The following is a 22,788-nucleotide window of genomic DNA, read 5'->3' on the forward strand; positions in this document are numbered from 1 at the left end:
TTCAGAGATTGTCCTCCTTTTGGTCCGAGTATCTTTATCAGAATATTTCTTTCTTTCTTTCTCCACGTACTCTGCCCCATACGTTCCTACTATCATCGTCTCAGCCGCGTACAGTGCCACATTTCTCACTGTCGCCTTGTAGTGCTTGAGCTTCATGTCTGTTGATATGTTCCTTTTATTGCACGCTTCTCTGGCCGCAAGGTAGGTAGTCCTCGTCTTTTTCACCCTCTCTCTTATCCCATCACTTCTTCTGTTCCTTCCTGTTATAATTCCTACCAAATAAATTATAGTTACAGAACTACATTACATTATGTTACTTGACTGTGTATGACGACAGGTTGCATAGACAAGTTCCTCATTAGGTTCAAGGAAGAATTGAGTACAGGAGATCTGGGGTTATTTAGGAAAGAACCCACGTGTGTGAAGACAGCAGTGTATGAAGATGTGGTGTTAGTCTTCGTCCTTTTGGTTTTCGTTTCTCTTTTCTGATGTTCTCTCTGTCACACTGACCTGACATGGTGTTGATCCTTACGTACCGTATATCCCTCTCCTTATTTGTATATTACTCTTTTTTAAGTACAAGTAAAACCTCATTAAGACGTTCCTGCAGGGGACAACAAAAATGAATGTATTAAGCGAGAAAACGTACTACTGAATATACAAATAAAAACTATCTAAGAGGGATATGGAAACACTAGATACGATTTTATGACATGAGAGCATTTCATATCGTGTATCTGCGGGCACAATGAAAACTATATCATTTCTAAAGATAAGAGGGAAGTATTAAGAGGTGTGAAAAACACGAGAGAACTAATATGAAAACCTTTTCTGCTAGGGCCTATAAAATAACAAGTGCAATGAAAGGTGTGAAAGCCATCAAATAAGAAATATGAAAACATATGCACGGGAGCCAATAAAAATATTAAAGTATTATTGCAGATTACACTCTTTCTAAAACAAATGTTTGTAGAAGCCTCTTATTTCAGTGGGTTATTAATCATTATTCTCCGGTCACACTCTTTGACAGTGAATTGTAGGTTACACTCGGCCATGTGTGACTGGCAAGAATGACTTTGGCCACCATTTTTAATTAAAAAAAACTTTGACCAACTTGAGTGATCGAGTCGAGACTTGAAGGTGCAAGTTCAACATTCGTGGCCTCCGCACGCTTAAAGATGCGCAGATGCCAGTCCACTTTCTGAAAGATTTTAATTTTGGCTTCGTTAGTAAGTAATTTCACGACTTTTTCCATATCCATAACTAGGCTATCACAAGACAAACATGCACCACACTAGTCGATTTTGCACGATTATGTTATTAATCCAGATATAGGCTACTGTATCACGTGACAAAACTTCACTGTACCACTTAACACAAAATAAATTTCTATCCTCTGAAATGGAATGCGAAATACAAGCACAAATAGGCTCACCTTTTCTGTAATCACGCAACTGTGGCGATGGTTCTTACCCGAGTTGTAGATCACGTTTCTTTCATAAGGGATGACTAGTAACATTTTCAGGGCTAGGAAAAATGTGATCGTACGAAGCGGTAATAGCGAAAATTTGTGATGCGATAAGTGAGGTATTTTTATATAGTTTTAATTCGATGAGAATCTGGACTTCGAATTTATGATGTGCTAAGTGGGAAAACGTGTTAATGAGGAATGCACTAACGTGGTTTCACTGTATTATTTTATTGTCTTTCAAGTGGCAGAGTTAGGGACATCTGGCCTTCTCTTACACTCTCGTATTTACATTCCCTTTCCTTTCCGTTAATTGGATATTTAATTGTATGTCATAGTTCTATAAATGAGGAATTATGCTAAACTCTATCATACTTTTGGCAGATCCGCGACTGCTTGGATCATTCGGCAGCTCCCTTAGATGGCTTCACGTTGTCAGAGGCCATGCACAACAGAGGCATCAACATTCGCTACCTTGGTAAGATCGTCCACATGTTGGCCTCCGTTAAGCAGCTCGAGTACCTGTACAATATTGCCGTCGGGGAACTGATCACTCGTTCGGCGAAGCACGTCTTCACCACATACATGCAGGTGAGTAACTTCTTCCGCGGATCATTGCTTGCAGCATGGGTACGATTATTTTATGTAGACTCTGTTATAGTTAGGAATGTAAAAGAATCACAATAGTTGCATACCAGTTGAAAGGTTCGTCTTCATCACTGTATTTCCACAGGGAATGATTGTGTACTTATGATAGACTTTTTTTTTCCAGAGCACGGAACTGATGAGCCTATCCTCTGCTGTGAGTCATTTCCTGAACTGCCTACTGTCGGCTTGCCAGGTTCCACATCCACAGCAAGGAACTGATGAGGTAGGTGCATATGAAATTTCTTTAAAAGCCGTTTGTGGAATCCTCTGTAATTGTTCTTTTCTCCATAACTTTTGTGTGATATTTTGGAAGCACTTCACACATTATTTATACTGTCATGATTTAGCTCTCAGCATTGGGTGTTTTTGCATGTAATAAATAATTAAATTTAGGCAACTTAATAGTATTATACATGCAGTGTTCTCCCTAGGACCTTTTTAATGGGCCCTGCCATTTTTATGGACCAGCCGGCTAACATAACGTAGATGTATAGTAGTTACATAATATTAATACATATTTGAGTCATTGGGTGCTCCACCGGGCGAGTTGGCCGTGCGGTTAGGGGCGCGCGGCTGTGAGGTTGCATCCTGGAGATAGTGGGTTCGACAGCCCTGAAGATGGTTTTCCTTGGTTTCCAATTTTCAGACCAGGCAAATGCTGGGGCTGTACCTTACTTAAGGCCACGGCCGCTTCCTTCCAACTCCTTGGCCTTTCTTATCCCATCGTCGCCATAAGACCTATCTGTGTCGGTGCGACGTAAAGCCCCTAGCAAAAAAAAAAAGAAGTTCAAAATTCTCTGTTCTGTCTTTGTCGTGATAATAACACTAAAATAGATCAATTTTACAGTTAATGTTTACCTGTCTAACATTATTGTTAATGTCCTGAGGGGAATAAATTAAGATTTTATCATATTCATTTTTTACGTAGTTTGCCTTGCCCGGCTACTCATTCGTGCTACCTGGCTGATGAAATTTCTGGGGAGAACACTGACATACCATATTTCTCTGAATCCAGGATGGCCCTGCATGGAAGTCAACCCCTCCTTTATCCTTCAGAAATCTTTATTCAGGCTTAAAAAGTGTTTTGTAGAAACATAATCTTATTTATAGCAAATTACAAGTTTAATTTAAGAAAAAATAAACACACTCAAGTATCATGTGAATTCCACCTACTTCCCCAATCATTTTCATGACAGGAATCTGATACTGGCTTTGAAATTTTCGGGAATTCCTCTTTGTTGCATCACTTTACAAACTTGCATTCGTATCGCATCTCGTGTTATGTCCATTCCCTCCTTGCATTTTTCACGCACATACCTCTCAGTTTCATCTTTGACTCCTTTAAAGCGTCCTTGTTGCGTGCCACTGAATTACTTTCTTGTAGAGTACGCATTTTTAAGCAGTCTTTTTCTTTACACCAATACCAAACATTGGCTATGCCTTATTTTCTTGTGGCTGCACGACTATTCCTTATTTTCATGTGTTTAATAACCATTAACTTGAAACTGGCATCATAATATGGACAAGAATCCATTGAAAACTTGCCTGTTAATAGTTGTTCTGCATGTGTGTACAAAATTATTCCTGCCATCTATAAAAATGTTACTTCTGCTAAGCATCGGGTACAACCAGCTGCCACTAGACACGTCTCGCTTGCCGGCTTCAGCGGCTAGCATTGTATGTAAAGATGCCCCAAAACACACTCGTGATTCTTTTTAAAGTTTCTTTTTAAGACACATTTGTGTATTGACAAAGGCAGACCAATTGTAATTTTTTTAATAATAATGTTCCTTCCGTTTGGTTTTGCTTTATCCAGAATTTTCATTGCATACAATAAACTTAATGACTAGTCCGTATTGGCTTACAAGTTCTTGGTTTGTATTTTTTAAAGACTTTTTGATTATGACTCCACCTTTCAGTATACAGAAGACTAACATTCAAATCAAGTTATAAACTTAGTCATGTATTTTATACATTTTATCATGTCATTTCAATGTTTGTAAATGGCTGAAATTGATGTAATAGGGTCGAAACATGTACCGGATTTTTATATGACTAAGTTTATGACTAGGTTTGAGAGATAGTCTTTTATGCATTGAAAGGTGGACCCATAAACAAAACTTTTTTAAGAATTAAAAACCAAGAATTCAGAATTTTCACCAATTCATTCTTTTGTGTTTGGAAGTGTATATGCTAAATATTGCTTTAGTTAAATTTGATGGTGTTCTCCTGTTTTAGCTGCAGAGTAAGACATCTAAACGTCGCAACAAGCGGAAAGGCCGCTCCAATCCTTTACTTAATTCGGATTCCACAGAATGGGCTAATCTGACTCCTAAATCTCTCTGGAGCCAACTAAAAAGTGACCTCAAGAGTTACTTTGATTGGGATGTTCCTTGCGACTCCTTAGAGAATGCAATAGAAACCTTTTCTCTCCAGAAGATCTCTTTGCTGAGGTAAGCAGATATGTTTCTAGTGAGACTGAAGGAACGACTATATAAACAAACTATGACGTTGTTACATGAGTTTTACCTATTTAAAAAAAGAACAGAGATGTATGTTTGACACAAACTCATCATGCTACGCCCTATTGGCCAACAGTAATGTCATCCCCATAATACGCGATCTTCAACTTAATTAACACTGGAAGGAATCTGTAGAGAGTATGTCGGACCATTCGTATCTTGTGATGGTTGTCGATTCCTTACCGGATTGCATTTTGAGAAGCCATTCTCAGCATCTACATTACCACCCCCCATGTACTCGTTAGCCGTGTTCCAGTCGCTTTTATACACCAACTCTTGAGCTTGTAATTTGATGTGGAAATCGCTTATTCTGCCATAAATATGCAAATAATCCCTGCACCCTGAGGGAAATTAGGAAAAAAACTTTTTTGTATTTGTGTAGCTTTGTTAAATATTTATATTGAAAACTCTACATACCGTAGTACAGTAAGTTACAAAATTATGAAGCAACTCGTTATGTCGTAATCTTCATTTCAAAATACGGCATCTAGTCTGTATAGCCAATTTACGATAGTGAATGCAAATTTCTGTGGCGGATACCAGAAACAGATCTGTGGGAGTTCACAATCTTTCCTTCATAATTGAGTTGTACAATGCTAGTTTTCCTACAAAAAGTGAAATTATTTCATTAAGAAACTCATGTGAGGCATCCGCGGCTAGCCTTATGACCTGTAATTAATCTTTAACTCTCTTGCTATTCCTATTGCTTCCAGCCAACACATTGTACTCGTGCGAACAACCAAACTGTTTCTTTTCAGTCACATATATGCATATCTGGATTTCACTTTCAGAAATTACGCTTTTTGTCTGTAAAATGCCCGGCGGATACTGTTTGTCTGTTGAAGACATATTTTTCCTCCAATCATTTGGTGCAGTTCTCGTCCACATCATACTTTATTCCTGCATCGCAGTCATCAGTTTGCTCTGCCTCATCAATAATGTGGAGTATTTCTTTAACCGTCAATGACCTATAACAAGAATTCACTCAAGTCATGCAAATGATGCAGTTTAGATGCAGCGTGCTTCTTTCATTATTATTATTATTATTATTATTATTATTATTATTATTATTATTATTAAAATTATTTAAAAAGAAGAAGAAGAAGTTAGGTAAATGTATACTCATCTAGTGGTTAAGTGTAAGAGAGGGCCTTGAGCCCTAACTTCGTCACCAATAAAGGCATTATCTCTCTATCTATGGCATGCATTATTCATGGTTGTACTTCCCCTCAGTTATGACTCATTTGTATAGATAACAGAGTGCTGGTATTTCACTCCCATCTGTTTCTATACCCATGTAGGAATTATACGCAGATCTGCTAAAATGAAATGCAGTTTTTCAGCTAAAGTGTTTTCTTTTGTTGTTGTTGTTGCTGCGAATTGAACCCATGATCATGGATTGTAGCTTGAAATGTAACTTAAAAGCTTTCCCACCTGTCAGACACACAATTTCAGTATAAATTATAACACTATAACATACCTGTAAAAAAAAAAAATACACTATTAAACTAACATGGGTCGGACACACTACCGCTGTTCTACCATGGAAGCTAATAAACCAGTGAATGACAGGTACGACTGCTGGTAATGCTGTAAAATTCTAAATTTTAATTTGATGATGATAATAATAATGGGACGTGGCCTCTGGAAAGGCTTGTTGGCTTGGACGATAGGTGGAGACGTGCTGAGAACGTTAACGTGAGCAAAGCATACAGAGGAGTCAAAAATCCGAGACACATCATAAATGTCTGCTTTAAACAACTCACAAATATTCAAAGACAGGAAAAGTGTTGAGTGCACCCTTTGTAATTGAAAAAGGATGTTTAATTTCCTTGCAGTCGTTTTCCATGCTTTGTCCTGTACACTTATATTACAATAATAATCTGAGTGATTGAAGTTGTATAATGTTGGATACTTTTCAATCCCTTCACAAAATTGAATATAAAATTCCAAATCATCATGCATTTTTGTAGTCTTTTATAGCTTGCACTGTGTTTCTCTCTGAAGTCATGTGCTTTCTAGGGCCACTCGAGACTAGAAGGGGATGTGGTGCTGGCTTCGTAGTGGCATGCCTGCGACCCATCACAGCCATGTGCATTGGCACATTTGTTTTCACGGAAGGGACTTGAAAAGAGCCCGATGTCCAAGCCACGTCGTCTCTGTGTGCATTGCATATAAGATTCCAAGAATTGAACTGTGGTCTTCTCGCCAGATGGTAGCTCTCTGTTCAGTTACAAAGCCGGACTTCAGTTTGCTGAACCCTAAGCTACATCTCCACTGATGTGGTGTCGAGTATTGGCAGGGGCAGCGGCCTGGCCAGTCGCTTGCGGAACAGCCTTGACGATACAGCAGGCTACTCAGAGGGCTGCTCAAAATGCTTAAGGCTTGAGATCCACTTTAGTGTGTTTGGATGTTATCAAAGTTCCAACTTGGAGGGCTGGTTGGGCTGTAATAGCACACTCTGGCTTGGTTAAGAAAGTATATAAAAAGCCAAAGATACTTAATTAGTGTATGTTTCATTTTTGAGAATATTCCTATCCTTCTTCCTAACTTCTCAGCTGCCAATGTATAATTTCTTAATCAGATGTCAAACTGGACCAGTGATGCAGAATATTGATCCGTTATTAATTTGTTTCAGGTCGTTCTGTATTAAGACTGGCGTGCAGATCCTCCTGAGGGAGTACAGTTTTGAGAATAAGAACAGAGTGACATTCTTTGAAGAGGACATTATTAATATCTTCCCGGTTGTGAAGCATATCAATCCAAGAGTATGTAAAGATTCTTTCTTTGTTTTTCAGCATCCTGTGTACAAGTAAATGTAGGTAGTAATTACTGAAATGTATACCAACAATTCTTTGTTTATGATTTATTATAGATTTGCACTTTCTATAAACTGAAATCTTTGTTATATTCTTTGTTACCACCAGCTGCCTGAAACAGACATAATATTTTTTTATTACTCTCCTGTTAAAAAATGTGTACTCGTCACCTTTTCATTTTTTTAAGAGAAAGAAAAGACTTTGTTTAGAAATTGCGAGGTCAGCATTCAAGAAGATTAAGACATTATTGTGTGCTGAGACCGTAAATTAAAAACTTCATTAGCGCATGGTTAACTGTTCCGTTACTGGGCAAGTTGGCTTTGCGGTTAGGGACACGCGGCTGTGAGGTTGCATCCGGGAGATAATGGGTTCGAGTCCCCCTGTCGGCAGCCCTGAAGATGGTTTTCAATGGTTTCCCGTTTTCACACCAGGCAAATATTGGGGCTGTACCTTAAGGCCACGGCCGCTTCCTTCCAAATCCTAGGTCTTTCCTGTCTGTGTCAGTGTGACTTAAAGCCACTAGCAAAAAAAGATAAAGAGAATATTCTTCCTTCTATGCCGAATCAGGCAGTATCAATCATCCACTAATATCATTCCATGCCATCTCTCCGCTGACAGCTCAGAACATACCACTTATTATCCACGAAACGTTTAGTGATACTTAGTTTTACGGGGGTGAGGAGTAAGGAGAGAGCTACCCTGGTTCCGGTAATACTGCCAACTGAATGGAAATTAAATCAGAATTGAATCGATAGTATGATCAATCGATATGGCTTTTCTAAACCTTTATTATCTTAAGCTAGCAACTGTATCACACACACAAACACACATTATATAACATTTCTCTATGGGAATCTTGTTCCTAGCAGGATTTCTCAGAAATATTACTTTCACAATTGTCGCTGCTATCTGCAGTAATATTAATTACAATCTCGTCCATGGCTATTTCTATGACACTGTTGTGCCTCCAGTATTGCTCTTCCAGTTCTTTCCCCTTTCTGTGATACTGAATGGAATACCTCGATGGTCAGTCGTCGTAAGTTAGCTGCTGACATGTCTCCGTAATATTTTCCTCGCTCATGTTCAATCCTAATCTATATTTTGGCTTTGCTGTGTAAACAACAACAGTATGTGCAATTATACCACCAGATGTCTCACGGCAGTGCATAATCGATTCATAGTTTTTGTGTCAGAGGTTGCCAATACGAATCTCAAAGATAACCAAGGTCTACCAATTCAGCACTAGGGAACCGAAGTATCACTAAAAGTTTCGCGGATAATAGTTGAGCTCTTCCAGTCCTAAGTTCGTAAACATTTTCATAATGCTACAAAATTGTATTGTTTTCCTTCAGATCTTCTCCAGTTCTCAAATCACTTTAATACTTCTTTCTGCAAGTTTCTAATTTCTCACATGATCCTTCACTGTCTTCTATAATAACCTGCTTAGAAATGTTGTTTCTGTTTCCAGTATTTGTTTTTTTGTTCCCCTGACAATGTGTCTACACTAATAATTGAAATGTGCTCATTTTCAATTTCAGGCTACGGATGCCTACAATTTTTACACAACAGGCCAGACGAAGATCCAGCAGGGCTACCTCAAGGATGGCTACGAACTGATAAGCGAAGCTCTGAACTTGCTGAACAACGTGTATGGCGCTATGCATCCCGAAATAGCACAGTGTTTGCGCATGCTGGCTCGTCTCAACTACATTATGGGTGAACACACGGAAGCCATGGCTTACCAACAGAAGGCTGTACTCATGTCAGAGAGGGTCAACGGTATCGACCATCCCTACACCATCACAGAATATGTGAGTATCTTATCAAGACTATTGTAGGTGAGCCTGTTAAGTAAATCAATATTTCATGTTACAGTGTTAATCCTCTGAGTCCATCATGATCAAAAACTGATCAATCCCCTTCTGAAGCAAAGGCTGCCCCATGTTAATGTTGTGCGAATTTGCTTCAACACAAGCATCATTAAGACCAGTTACAGTAAAATCTTGGTTACCAGTACGATAGAAATACATTGTGGTGTGAGGAAAAAAGATACATTTCTGGATTGTACATGTTTTTGACATAAATACAGCCAAAACTGGTTAGGACGTTTTTGTGGGGACCGAAAATAAATGTCATAAAGAGGGAACGTGCTAAAAAATGAAAACAATTATGCTGTTAAATTTAAGGTTAGATTTGAACGTAAAAATAATTACGGTGAAAACAAAGAAACAAGTGTTTACAATCAAGAGAGAGAGAGAGAGAGGGGGGGGGGGGTCTTAACCAGTTTTGATTGTATGTCTTACGACTGAGGGTCTTCTGAAAATTAGCGAGCGGGGCTGAGTGGTGCAGACGGTTGAGTTGCTGGCCTTCTGACACCAACTCGGCACATTCAATCCTGGCTCATTCCGGTAATATTTGAAGGTGCTCAAATACGTCAGCCTCGAGTCGGTAGATTTACTGGCACATAAATGAACTGGTGCGGGACAAAATTCCGCCACTTCTGCGTCTCCGAAAACCATCCAAGTAGTTAGTAGTTAGTGGGATGTAGAACCAATAATATTATTAAAATTTGCATCACAAAATCAGCAATACAAAATGTGTGGCGCGATGTTACCGAGCAACTGTGCAGGCTGTGATGTGAAGTATTAACGGATGGCCATGACAAACATATAGAAGGTTCTTTTATCAAAGAGGCCTCGTCTTATTATACTCTAGAGAACTGGATATTTTATTTATGGTAGTTTCACAGGTCCTGAGTCAGTTGTCTCCCTTTTGATGCACTGAATTCCACACTTGTCGACTCCAAATTCCTACAGATGTCTGTTGAAAACAATTCGTTAGATGCATATAAATTAATCGTTATCATTTTGAGTTTCATTTATTTATAATTATTTATAATTATTTGATTTTCCCAAAGAGAAATTTGACACCATTTTTTAAATTTCTCCTGCATCTTTTCCTCTTCTTTGTACTGGCCCTGCGGTCTAGCGGTAGTATGCCTTTCTGAGGCCCTAGGTTCTATTCTCAGCCAAGGATTTTTACCTGAGGTCCACTCATCCTATATAATTACATTTGTGGGGCTATCTGATGGTGAGATGGGACCCTGGTACTGGTCTAGAAAACCAAGAATGGTTGAGAGGGTTTGTCACAATGACCATGCATCACCTCTTACTCTGTAGGGCTTTCGGCTGAGCAGGTCACTTGGTAGGCTAGGGCCCATCATGGCTGTAGCACCATAGTGGTAGTGGTGGGGTTTGATCTCCTCTTCTTTAGCCTGAACAACCAGGAGTTGTAGTAAAAATAACTTGGTTGCAAGAAGTGAATGAAACAAAGCATTTTATTACTTTTAACAAATAAACAGCACACACAATCTTCGAAATTCACGTTTAAGCCCAGAATGCAATTTTTTTTTTTTTTCAGCACCCATGCTCGGTAACAATTTGTTTCTTTGTTTTATTGTCGGAGCAAGTCCTGCGCAGCTTTACTTTCCTGTTGGGAAGTTTTGTGACACCATACGACACTGAAAACTTCCCCTTTTCTCTGAGGATTCACTTAAAATGGTGCTATTTTCTTGTTCTTCGAACTAATCTCATTTATTGGAGGATGAAGCCATGCTGTGTATTGGTCAGCTGCCACTCCCTTCAAAGAGAATAATGTCATTGCGCCTGCAAAACTGGGATGTGAAATATTTCAGTTTAGTAGAACTTCAGACAGTAAGGTTTCGTCATCTAAGGTTCAGTATTGTGCGAGTTAAACAGAGGAATTCTCACTCTTAATGATATATGTGCAGCGGATCATTATATCTCTGACACTATCATTATAGTGGATTTTGGCGGACACAATAACGATACAGTATTTTAAAGCAAATTACCTACAGACACTTCCAAGTAGCCAGATACACTTTACCCAAGCTTCTTAATTTAATATTGATTATTCTGAAGTATTTGAATACTAACAAGCTGATTAGACTTAGACTATGTCATAATTGGTAGTTGAAAATTATCAGTTTATAGAATTGTGTACAGTTAGTTTCAGATTGCTCATTTTGATTTTGTTTCATTTCCAGACACACCTGGCATTGTACTGTTTTGCAAACAGTCAAGTTAGCACAGCGCTGAAACTTCTGTACAGAGCACGGTATTTGGCTCTGTTAGTGTGCGGAGAGAACCATCCAGAGATTGCCCTCCTCGATGTAAGTTGGTTAACTTCTGTATTTTATTCACCTAATGAATGTTGCAGTGTACCTTGATACACTATTTTTAGTAAATTATGACTTGAAATATGTTACCCAGTTGAAACTCATTTATACATTTTTTTTCAAAGTGTACTGTGTTCTGGTATCACCAAACTTGCTTGATTAAAAAAATAGCTAATTTTCACAGTTTACGTTAAAATATTTTTCTCACACTTATTCGCAGTTCTTACAATTCAAATATCTTTACTTACATGTTATTGTATATTCATACGTTTTTAAATATATCCTGAACTTGCTAGGGGCTTTACGTCGCACCGACACAGATAGGTCTTATGGTGACGATGGGATAGGAAAGGCCTAGGAGTTGGAAGGAAGCGGCCGTGGCCTTAATTAAGGTACAGCCCCAGCATTTGCCTGGTATGAAAATGGGAAACCACGGAAAACCATCTTCAGGGCTGCCGATAGTGGGATTCGAACCTACTATCTCCTCTACGCGCACGGCCAACTCGCCCGGTTCCTGAACTTGGACGAATGGCATTTAATATGAAGTTTTTAAACTTGAATGGCATTGAGCTAAAAATTTAATTTTCAGAAAATACAAATGGTTGATTTATTTTTTTAAAGTTGTTTTACGTCGCACCGACACAGACAAGTCTTATGGCGATGATAGGACAGGAAAGGGCTAGAAGTGGGCGGCCGTGGCCTAGTATGAAAATGGGAAACCACGGAAAACCATCTTCAGGGTTGCCGACAGTGGGGTTCGAACCCACTATCTTCTGAATACTGGATACTGACCACAGTTAAGCGACTGCAGCTGTTGAGCTTGGTGTTGATTTAGTTAATCTATGTAATCAGGTGTTAGAAAAGTTTGAACGAGAAGAGTAAATCAGTAGTGATGAAAATAGGAAGGAAGGAAGGAAGGAATTTATTGGTGTAAAATGTTTCAAAGTGTAATCACAGAAGATGTGAAAGTTGGTGGTGGTGGTGATTATTGTTTTAAGAGGAAGTACAACTGGGTAACCTTCCTCTATTAACACTAAGCAGAGGGTAAAAATGGAAGGGGTTTGACACTTTGAAAAATAAAGGTATCGGTCAAAGAAAGAAAAAGGCAACAAAGGGTGTGAAAATAAAAGATTCTGTAGGCCTCGACACTTAATACTGTCGAGGTCGGAAAAGAACAAGAGGAAAGAGCCTGAAGCAAGTAAGTGGTAGCAATGCCAAGATAACTGAGAAGATTGGAAAGAGAGCATCAATTTTTGAAAATGAGACAAAGTCTCTCATAGTGCATTGGCAGTGCCGGTGGCTCCAAGTAGCCTACGCGGTATGCACTAGGCATGTGACTTGTTAGATGTGCTATTTACCAACTGATGAGCTCAACTTAACACACTGGGGTGAAACGCTGGCAACCAGGAACGAGTTGGCTGGAAAATTTATAATGTCCAATAACAGACCAAGTATGTTGGTATTATAAATTTACTCATTCGGGACAAATATTTCAGATTCCCTATGGGAATCAACATCTATATCAAGTGAATTTCTTAAAACGTTCTTGACAGATATTCCTCAATACGAAACAGAAAGTCCAGTGTATGAAAAACCGTGAACATACATATATGAAAATATGTCTTGTACTTTTCTTTGTTACAGAGTAACATCAGTTTAATACTGCACGCAGTGGGAGAATACGAACTGTCACTGAGGTTCCTCGAGAAAGCTCTAGCGCTTAACATCCGATACTACGGTCCCAAGTCTCTGAAAGTGGCTGTCAGTTACCACCTAGTCGCACGCACACAGAGCTGTATGGGCGACTTCCGTTCAGCCCTTAACAATGAGAAGGAGACTTACGCCATTTACAAACAACAGGTAAGCAGATCCCTTATCTCTCAATCATTGGCTTAAGTGTCAGACTCGTTGGCTGAACGGTCAGCGTACTGGCCTTCGGTTCAGAAGGTCCCGGGTTCGATTCCCGGCTGGGTCGGGGATTTTAACCTTAATTGGTTAATTCCAATGGCACGGGGGCTGAGTGTATGTATTGTCTTCATCATCATTTCATCCTCATCACGACGCGCAGGTCGCCTACGGACGTCAAATAGAAAGACCTACACCTGGCGAGCCAAACCCGTTCTGGGATATCCCTGCACTAAAAAAAGCCATACAACATTTCATTTCATTGGCTTAGGTACTGTCAAACAGTCTAGAGATAACCACTTTATTTTTGCATACGTTGGTGCTACTTCGTAGAGAAAATGAACTTCATTAAGAATGAAATTAGTGTACAGTTGCTCCTAACTTGTGAAGTGGATCGTGTGGCTCTTGCTCGCAGTTCCCGTGGTGGCTGGAATTTTTTTTTTTTTTTCCCCAAGAGCTATTCAACTCAACTGGGTTAACAGTGTCGACCACTGCTTTAAAGTACACAGGAAGGAGGCTTGACTCACTTGCCAATTGGTCTTGACAAACTTATTTGATTGTTTGCATTTTTTGCAATTGTTGGGGTTATATAATTTATAACATTATTTTTACACATTCAAACATTACATAGGACAAGGCTCTATTTATATATTAATGAATTTATTAGAATATTTTCTCTCAGTTACCTGACATATAGTAATAGCCACGTAACGAAATACCCCAGAAAGTAAATATCGCCGCCCGATGCTCTTCTTTTCTCTATTTTGTAATGGCTGATCACTGCTGCCAACCTGCCTGGTTACATATTAAAATCACCAGACATAACCAAACAAACTAACCTCAATGTAAACACCGATAATAAATGTTTCCCTACCCTAGTAAATGATAAAAGTTAAGATGAAATAAATCAAGATATTCATAATTAAGTCGGTTTCCACGCTCAATGAGAAATTTAGGAAATAAACACCCTTTCTCACTCAAATTAATGTTACATATATCTGTCTTTATTTTGATATGCAGTAGGCTTACTATAACCATATTCTTGAAAATAGGGGCGTGTTAAACGATGCAATTTGTTTAATAAGTCTTTGCAGTGTGATTTTCGAAAGTCCAATGACTTCCCTTTCTTTTGCGCGAACATTTCCTTCTCTCTTCAATACCGGTAACCCGTAGCCTAAGGAGAGAGATTGGGCATATTTTCAGCCTGCAGGCTGGTTATATCTTCACGGTTATCAGGAAACATATAGGAATACTAATGTGCCAAGCTACGTGAACGGAAATTAGGTCAGCTTCAAGCTCACTGCAGAATTGAATATTAGTTCTACTATCTACTTCTATCGTTTTCACATACACCGAGGTGCCAGTATTTCGTCCCGCAAGAGTTCTTTATGTACCAGTAGATCTAGACATGAGGCTGGAGTATTTGAGCACTTTCAAATACCGCCGAACTCGAATCCGCCAACATGAGCTAGTCATACATTCTCTCCTTCACTCGCTTAAAATAATGTTAAACATTTCCTGCCTTTATTCTGATTCTGATGTATGCATTACTATAATTGCATTCTTAAAGAAAGGGGGGAGGGAATATAGATTGAATAATTCATTGCGGTTTCTGCAAGTTCAAGGACTTACCACATAAGACATATGTCCTTCCTTTTAATAATAATGCTAACAGCTTTACATCCCACTAAGAACTTTTACGGTTTTCGGCATTTGGCATTTTAAACATATTTTCAGCTTACAAGTTGGTGTATCTCAAGCTTACAACATTACCAGATTTTTACATATATATTGGCTTAAATCACATGAAGACAGGTTGTGATGCAAGAATTGGATAGGAAAGAGGGCTAGGATTTAAGATGTAAATAAGCGTACAGACACAGCACTAGCCTGAAATGAAAATGACGGGCAAAAAAAAACTTCAGACCTGCCAACTGTGGGGTTCGAATACATCACCATCTCCTGAAACCAAGCTAACAGCAATGTGATCAAACTGCACAGCCAGTTCACTCAGTTTCCTATGACGCGTAATAGGCCTACCACATGGGCGACCCACTTACCTGTATATGGATCTTCAATTCTTCAATTATACATGTATGCAAAAACATTATGCACCTTAGTAAGAGGTACTTCCCTAGTTGGTTCTCTGATTGGTGCACGTATAACAAATATGTTTGGGAAGAAATACTTTTATTTTATATTTATTTATATCATAAAGAAGTCATGTTGTCATAGCAAAACGAATACGCAACGAAGAAATGAATCCGAAGAGATAAGCATTATTTACTGCATTAAATATTAGTTTATTTACATGTTAAGCGATATGTAGTAGTAATAACAATAACAACAACAAACGTGTGCAATAAGGAAAAAGGAAATAAATACAAGTAAATATAAATATAATTTACAACATTTAGAGCCATTCCATGGTCACTGAATTACAAAGCAGGGGTATGAATAAACAAACATAATAAACATGAATACTAATATTTAAAAAGCAAAAAGCAAAGTCATCTCCGTACAAACCATGAAAGCCATTGGAAAGGGGGAAGGTGAAGGCTTCCACTATCCATGACGTTGGCACTTGGTGGGTTGGGGTGGAGTGGTTAGCTCAACGCATGACCGCCTTTGCCCCCAATAGTTAACTGGTACTCATTTATCATACGCAAAACATTCCTTCCAAATTACGTTAAACCTCTGTCACTCATTATTATTATTATTATTATTATTATTATTATTATTATTATTATTATTATTATTATTATTATTATTAATAAATTGCAAATGGGAAATACCCCGGTGGCAACGGTCACTTACAGTAATGTGATAATAAAGTTAACATAATTACCCAACTACAACAAAGAAACAAACAAACAAACAAACAACAAGAGTACAAGAAGCAGATATATGGAAGGAAAATATAACAAGAATTACTGCTAGTTTAATATTCTAAATCGAGCAACATCATATACAAATTCACACACAACTTAAGTATTTACAGTGCTTAACAATTTGGCTTACAATATTATAGGTTGACCTTACTACTAGCTTAACATTATAAGTGATAATAAAGTGAAGTTAAACCGTAATTACCCTACAACAACAACAACAACATTACAACAAGCAAGAAATACTACTAATTAAACTTTCTAAATCCAGTGTCATTATATACATATTCACACACAACTTAAGTATTTCCAGTACTTAACACTACAAATTACAATACTATAGATTGAACTTACTACTAGCTTAACACTACAAGTGATAATAAAGTTAAATCATACTACCCAACAACTACAACAACTCAAGTACAAAAAGGAATTCCATGGAAAAAAATATTACAAGAAATACTACTAGTCATTCTAAATCCAGCATCATGTACAGTTTCATACACAATTTAATTATTTCCAATACATCCATATGCTGGTTTCTGGCCCTAATTTTATGCTTATGATAATTTCTCGATAAGTATGAGGGAGGTTAGATAGATAGATAGATAAAGAATGGGTGAACCCTGCCTTCGCAGGGCTCCACACGTAGGTCTGTGAAGACCCTTTGTGTCCCTTAAACGGGTTTGCCTAGTCCAGACCTAGTGCTCCTATAAAGGATACCAGTGCCCGGATGTTGGCATTCCTGATGTCTTCCAGGCTCACGAAATGTGAGCCAAGGTATCGATGTCTAGTGCTTGCAAGAGCCTCACACTGACATAACACATGCGCGGAGGTCTCCTCCTCCCTACCGCATCTTCTACACATCGGATCCTGACTGATTTTCATGATGTGTAGGTGTCTCTGTAAGGTATTGTGGCCTGTCAACAGTCCAACTACCATTCGCATTCTGGTCCTATTCAAATTTATCAGGACCTTTTTATAACTTTGGCTAGGCCCTTTGATAAGTTCACGTGCCTGCCTTGCTATAGTTAACCTCTTCCAAATGTCTTAAGTGAGACTGGTTTGTCCACTGGGATATTACCAGTTTCACGCTTCGGAGTGACACTCCCAGGAAGGGCTCTGGTCCTATAAAAGGACCTTTTGAGCCTTGTTTCGCTAGTTTGTCAGCTTCTTCATTTCCACTGATACCTGTGTGCCCAGGGACCCGTAATAGGGTAACTGAGCTAAATTCACACAGCTGATCTAACATCCTTTGGCATTCCCATACCATTTTTGATGTTGTTTTAACTGCACATAGTGCTTTTAACGCTTCCTGGCTATCGCTGCAAATAGTGATACAATGAGGGAGGTTATAACCTATTCCTAATACAACTCCAAGCAGCCCTTCCCGTATAGCTCTTATAAAGACCACACAGGCGAGCTCTAGTTCTTCTAGATTCAAGACTTTCCCAATTAATGGTATTCCTTCTATTCCCAGTTACGAAACGCATCGCTCTTCTTTGAACTTTCTCTAGGGAATTTATTAAACCAACATGCAGATCCATATTCGAGAATGGGTCTTACAACGTATTTATAAGGTTTATTTAAACCTACTAGGGTGATGAGCACATAAATAAGAATTCAATGAAAGTATTTTCCTTCTGGACCTTCATGCCAGACAGATTTTTTTTTTTTAAACAAATTTTTTTTCACTATAATATGATTTATCTATAGAGCAAAACCGCTATGCAGTGTGCGTATCATAGCAATCGAGATGGAATTGGTAATGTACTATGTATCTGTAGAGCCTATATACGACTTTTTACAATTACTTCTAAAGTGAATTTCAGCTGTGTGACAACGCTGAAAAGACTATGGACTTAGAGATTGGCATTCCTGAAGAGGGTTTTCTACACTTTCCCATTTTCACACATTGATTCAAGAGTCTGTATTGACTTGTGACAAAATCACTGTATTCTTCCGAAAACCACTGATAGGGACAGGTTTGGTTGTGATCCACCGAAAACAAATTATAATGACCGGTTAGGTAGTGATCCATCGAAAACCACTGATTGTCGCAGGGTTAGGTTAGGTTTGACAGGATTTGTAATTGAGCGACTGTTGTCATTGAAAAAACTGTCGTGACGACTGAAGGCAATAAACATAAAACTGAATCCATTGGTCTACAAAGTTTTCATTCAGTAGATACGCTAGGAACTGGCGAACCAAAACCGTACATACAAAGTTTACAGGAATCAACAAAACAGGATATTAATTCGTGGTACTCATTGTTCTTTAAAGAGAAGAAATATCCTGTCAACAATAGCTGCAGTGAACATGCTTTTTCACTATTATTGTCTGGCCCCATGGCTAAATGGTTAGCGTGCTGGCCTTTGGTCACAGGGTGTGAGTTTGATTCTCGACAGGGTGGGGAATTTGAACCACCGTTGGTTAATTTCTCTGGCACGGGGGCTGGGTGTATGTCGTCTTCATCAACATTTCACTATTATTGTGTAAAATAGAAACTTACTAGTTTTGACAAGTACAGTATGTTCAACAGCGACTCCTGAATGATGACGCGCAGGATGTCCAACCTCACTAATCTATGTTCCAGACTATTTCTACTTAAAAAATTGTATTTGTCCTTTAATGTGATTTTGCAATTTTTGCTGAATATTTATGTGGCTGAAATGAAGGTGGATAAGCTACATGGTCTCCTTTATATAGGAAGAATGTATCGTGGAAATTAACTCAATTTCGGTTTCATGTACATTACAGTTTCTCTTAGATATATTGATAGTAATTCAGTCATGTACGACGACGATGTATTTCATGGTAAAGACAGCTGCCTCTGTGGATCAGTGGTAGAGTGACGGCCTCCGAATCCCAATATAGCGGGTTCAAACCCGGCAGAGGTAGTCGGATTTTTGAAGGGCAGAAAAAAGTCCATTCGACACTTCATGTCGTACGATGTCGGCATGTAAAAGATCTCTGGTGACGCATTTGGTGTTTACCCGACAAAATTCATTAAATCTCAGCCACAGACGCCCAAGAGAGTTTCGGTTTACTCGGTCTGCCATCTAGTGGGCCTAGAGTATAACGGAACGTCAAAATTGACGAGCAGACAGCCAGATGGCGTCAACTTGAAATGTCTGCACATGGTAGCTGAGGCCATACGATTATTATTATTATTATTATTATTATTATTGTTATTATGGTAAAGACAAATTACTTTGCAATGCTATCTATCTTAATGGTAATGTACTATGTACCTCTACTAGTGTAGGCTACTGAGTGCTTGATTCGAAGCAGTGTATCGATTCATTCAGTGTCCGAGTGAATCGATTCACAGGAACGGCAAGCTCACGGCACACAAATCATGCACAATCACGGCTCAGTGAGCCACACGACACACACGGCTCCTTATAGGCACACTGGACACTGGCGGGGAGTCGAGCTTTCGCTGCAGTGAGCCACAGTGAATCATGGCACACTGAAAGAATCGTACGCAGTCATGGATCAGTGAGACACAACGCACACATGGTTCATTATCGGTACACTGGACATTGGCGGGGAGCCGAACTTCCTCTGAAGCAATACATACAGAGTCATGGTACACTGAAAAAATCGTATGCTATAATGGACTCTCGAGCTCAGCTCATTTGAAAATAATACCTATTCGCATCCACTGTCCTCTTCTTACAGGGAGTTTTAAACAATACATGGATTTATTTGCAGTGTTAAAAAGATAGAACACAATTCCAAAGTACCTAGGTTGTAAGTAGGTAGTCAATTAGGTTATTCTAATTACTGTATTAGTTTAATCAATCAGTATCTTTATAACTAGTTGACGTTCGACAATTACTTAAACTCAGCTCTCTAGCCTCCACACCTGGCTGAGTGGCTCAAACGGTCGAGGCGCTGGCCTTCTGAACCCAACTTGGCAGGGCCGAGCTCAGTGCGGTGGTATTTGAAGGTGCTCAGCCTCATGTCAGTAGATTTACTGACACATAAAAGAGCTCCTGCAGGACTAAATTCCAGCACCTCGACGTCTCAAAAAAAACCTAAAAGTTGATAGTGGGACATAAAGCCAATAACATTATTATTTAGCCTACCCTATGACTATGAGTCATGCTCATGACCACTCGAAATTGTCTGTTTTATATTTGGAAGAACCACTCGGTATTCTCTTAGTTTGTATGTCGCATCATTGCACAATACTTCAATAATCGAATCACGAGGTTACCGATGTACGTGGACAGTGAGTATGTAAGTAGACTGATGCAATAGATTAAATAAATGATGTTTAATCAGAAAACCAGTGGGCTACTGTACATCTCCTGTAGCCTATACAAAATATGACGATTTTAAAAAAGCCTCTGCTGATAGAAAAAGACATTTTCAAAGATGACCAAGTTAGCTGGCCGTGCGTTTAGGGTCGCGTAGCTATGAGCTTGCATTCGGGGAATGGTGGGTTCAAATCCTACCGTCGGCAGCCGTTAAAATGGTTTTCGGTGGTTTCCCATTTTCACACCAGACACATGCTTGTGCTGTACCTTAATTAAGACCACGGCCGCTTCCTTCCCACTTCTAGCCCTTTCCTATCTCTTCTATCCTCTTTGTCGCCATAAGACCTATCTGTGTTGGTGCGAAGTAAAGCAAATTGATTTATATTTAATATGTGGGCTACTTATTGTGTACACAGGTATTTTTATATGTAATTCTCTCTATATATATACAGTATACGTGAGTTGTGACTTTCAGAGAACTGTGGAAAACCATTAGATAGTGTATAAAATTTAAGTTATGTCAGTATTTTAACAGGCGTACAATGTTTACATCGTGTATTGGTGACAGAGTGCTGTCTCCCTCTCTCTCTCTCTCCCCCCCTTGCCCGCTCCTCATCACATTGCGCCACAGCAGTTCTAGATAATTCCACTCCGATTGGACACTGATCCCCACCTGCACATCTATACCGCCCTGTAACTTGTAGATACACAATTCCCACAATTTTGAAATGTAACTTCGTTATATCAGAAAGGACGGGGCAATCAGAAATGTATTATTTCCCAGCAAAGTTATAACATTCTTAATCTCATGGAATGGCTCTTACAATGGTACAGCTAACTCCTCGGCTTCTCTTCTTTCTTCTTCTTCATCTTCCTCCTCCGATTCACTGCTTCCATGATGAATGACTAGTTCCTCCACTTCAGGAAGACCTCTCACCTCATTATTGTAGAACTCGACAATCTTCTTCTCAGTGTGTTTTACTTCATTTCTCCACATCTCTGCTGTCACCTATAAGATATATTGAAGTATCACAACCTGACAAGTATATTATAAACTCCACTTGCATATATCCAATAAATAACATTTCCACTTGGCCTACCTGATCAAGAGATTCTTTCCACACAGCTGTAGCTCTGTCCAATCCGTGACCAGGTCTTGAAGCCACTGTTTTGTTATAATACTGTTTTGCCACAGACCATACAAATTCGATGGCATTGAAAAATGAGTGGTATGGAGGAAGTCGTAAGACAGTATGGCCTTCACTGTGCAGCATCTCGTCAACAATGTACCTGGTTTTAAAGAAACAGAGAAATATTGTTATGCATACATGAAAGTCAAATACACGAGTGTAAACAACATTATCTAAACTTATGTTTACGTGCTTCTGTACCTCTTTAAGTGACTTCGATTCATATTACACAACCTTTGCAGCTCATCTTTTGTGGCATTTTCTGGTGGAGAAACTCCATTCTGCCTTAACCATGACTGTAAATTAAAGGAAAAATAAAAATTAATTTCTGTAACATCATTAAACATCATTCAGTAGAAGGAAATATTCAATTAAGTATAATTACCACTAATTGATCCTTCCTCCATTTCGTTGTTGGTTGATGCTCAACAAGCTTACAGTGATATGGTGCATTATCCATTACAATAACACAGGGTCCTATATTTCTTAATCCTACGATTAATTGCGTCTTCACCCACATCTGAAATTTCTCGCTGTTCATAGCACCATGGTAATCCTGATTTCTCTTCAAGTTTGTAGCAAATATCAAATCAGCACCTGTAAGAATTTTAAGTTTTAGTATGAAGTTATTTGTTCTAAAAAAAGTATAGGCCTATTAATAAAAAATGTGATTTCTGTTGAATGATACAAAAAGCTGTCTGATTTTAAGTAAAACCAACTACTGTGTAGCAAAGTCACCTGATGATGAAGTCAATTAATTACTACTTACACTACTTTATCGTAACATCTCTCATGAATGTATCTCCATTAGTAGGCCTATATCTGGATTAGAAGTCCACGATCACTTGCATAAAAGATATAATTATAAACACCCATTTC

General features: G+C 38.7%; 1 protein-coding gene across 1 annotated transcript in view; it reads left to right on the plus strand.

Moving 5' to 3' along the window:
• The window catches only part of clu (clustered mitochondria protein homolog), a 306,829-nt gene that overhangs the window by 267,787 nt on the left and 16,254 nt on the right, over window positions 1-22,788 (plus strand). The window contains exons 14-20 of the mRNA XM_067154806.2: window positions 1,853-2,059; window positions 2,241-2,339; window positions 4,355-4,569; window positions 7,277-7,406; window positions 8,996-9,268; window positions 11,524-11,649; window positions 13,300-13,515. Coding sequence (XP_067010907.2) covers window positions 1,853-2,059; window positions 2,241-2,339; window positions 4,355-4,569; window positions 7,277-7,406; window positions 8,996-9,268; window positions 11,524-11,649; window positions 13,300-13,515 — 1,266 coding nt within the window. The remainder of the gene's footprint in view (window positions 1-1,852; window positions 2,060-2,240; window positions 2,340-4,354; window positions 4,570-7,276; window positions 7,407-8,995; window positions 9,269-11,523; window positions 11,650-13,299; window positions 13,516-22,788) is intronic.

Source organism: Anabrus simplex, chromosome 10, assembly GCF_040414725.1.
Source record: "Anabrus simplex isolate iqAnaSimp1 chromosome 10, ASM4041472v1, whole genome shotgun sequence".
In the NCBI taxonomy this organism is placed as follows: Eukaryota; Metazoa; Arthropoda; class Insecta; order Orthoptera; family Tettigoniidae; genus Anabrus; species Anabrus simplex.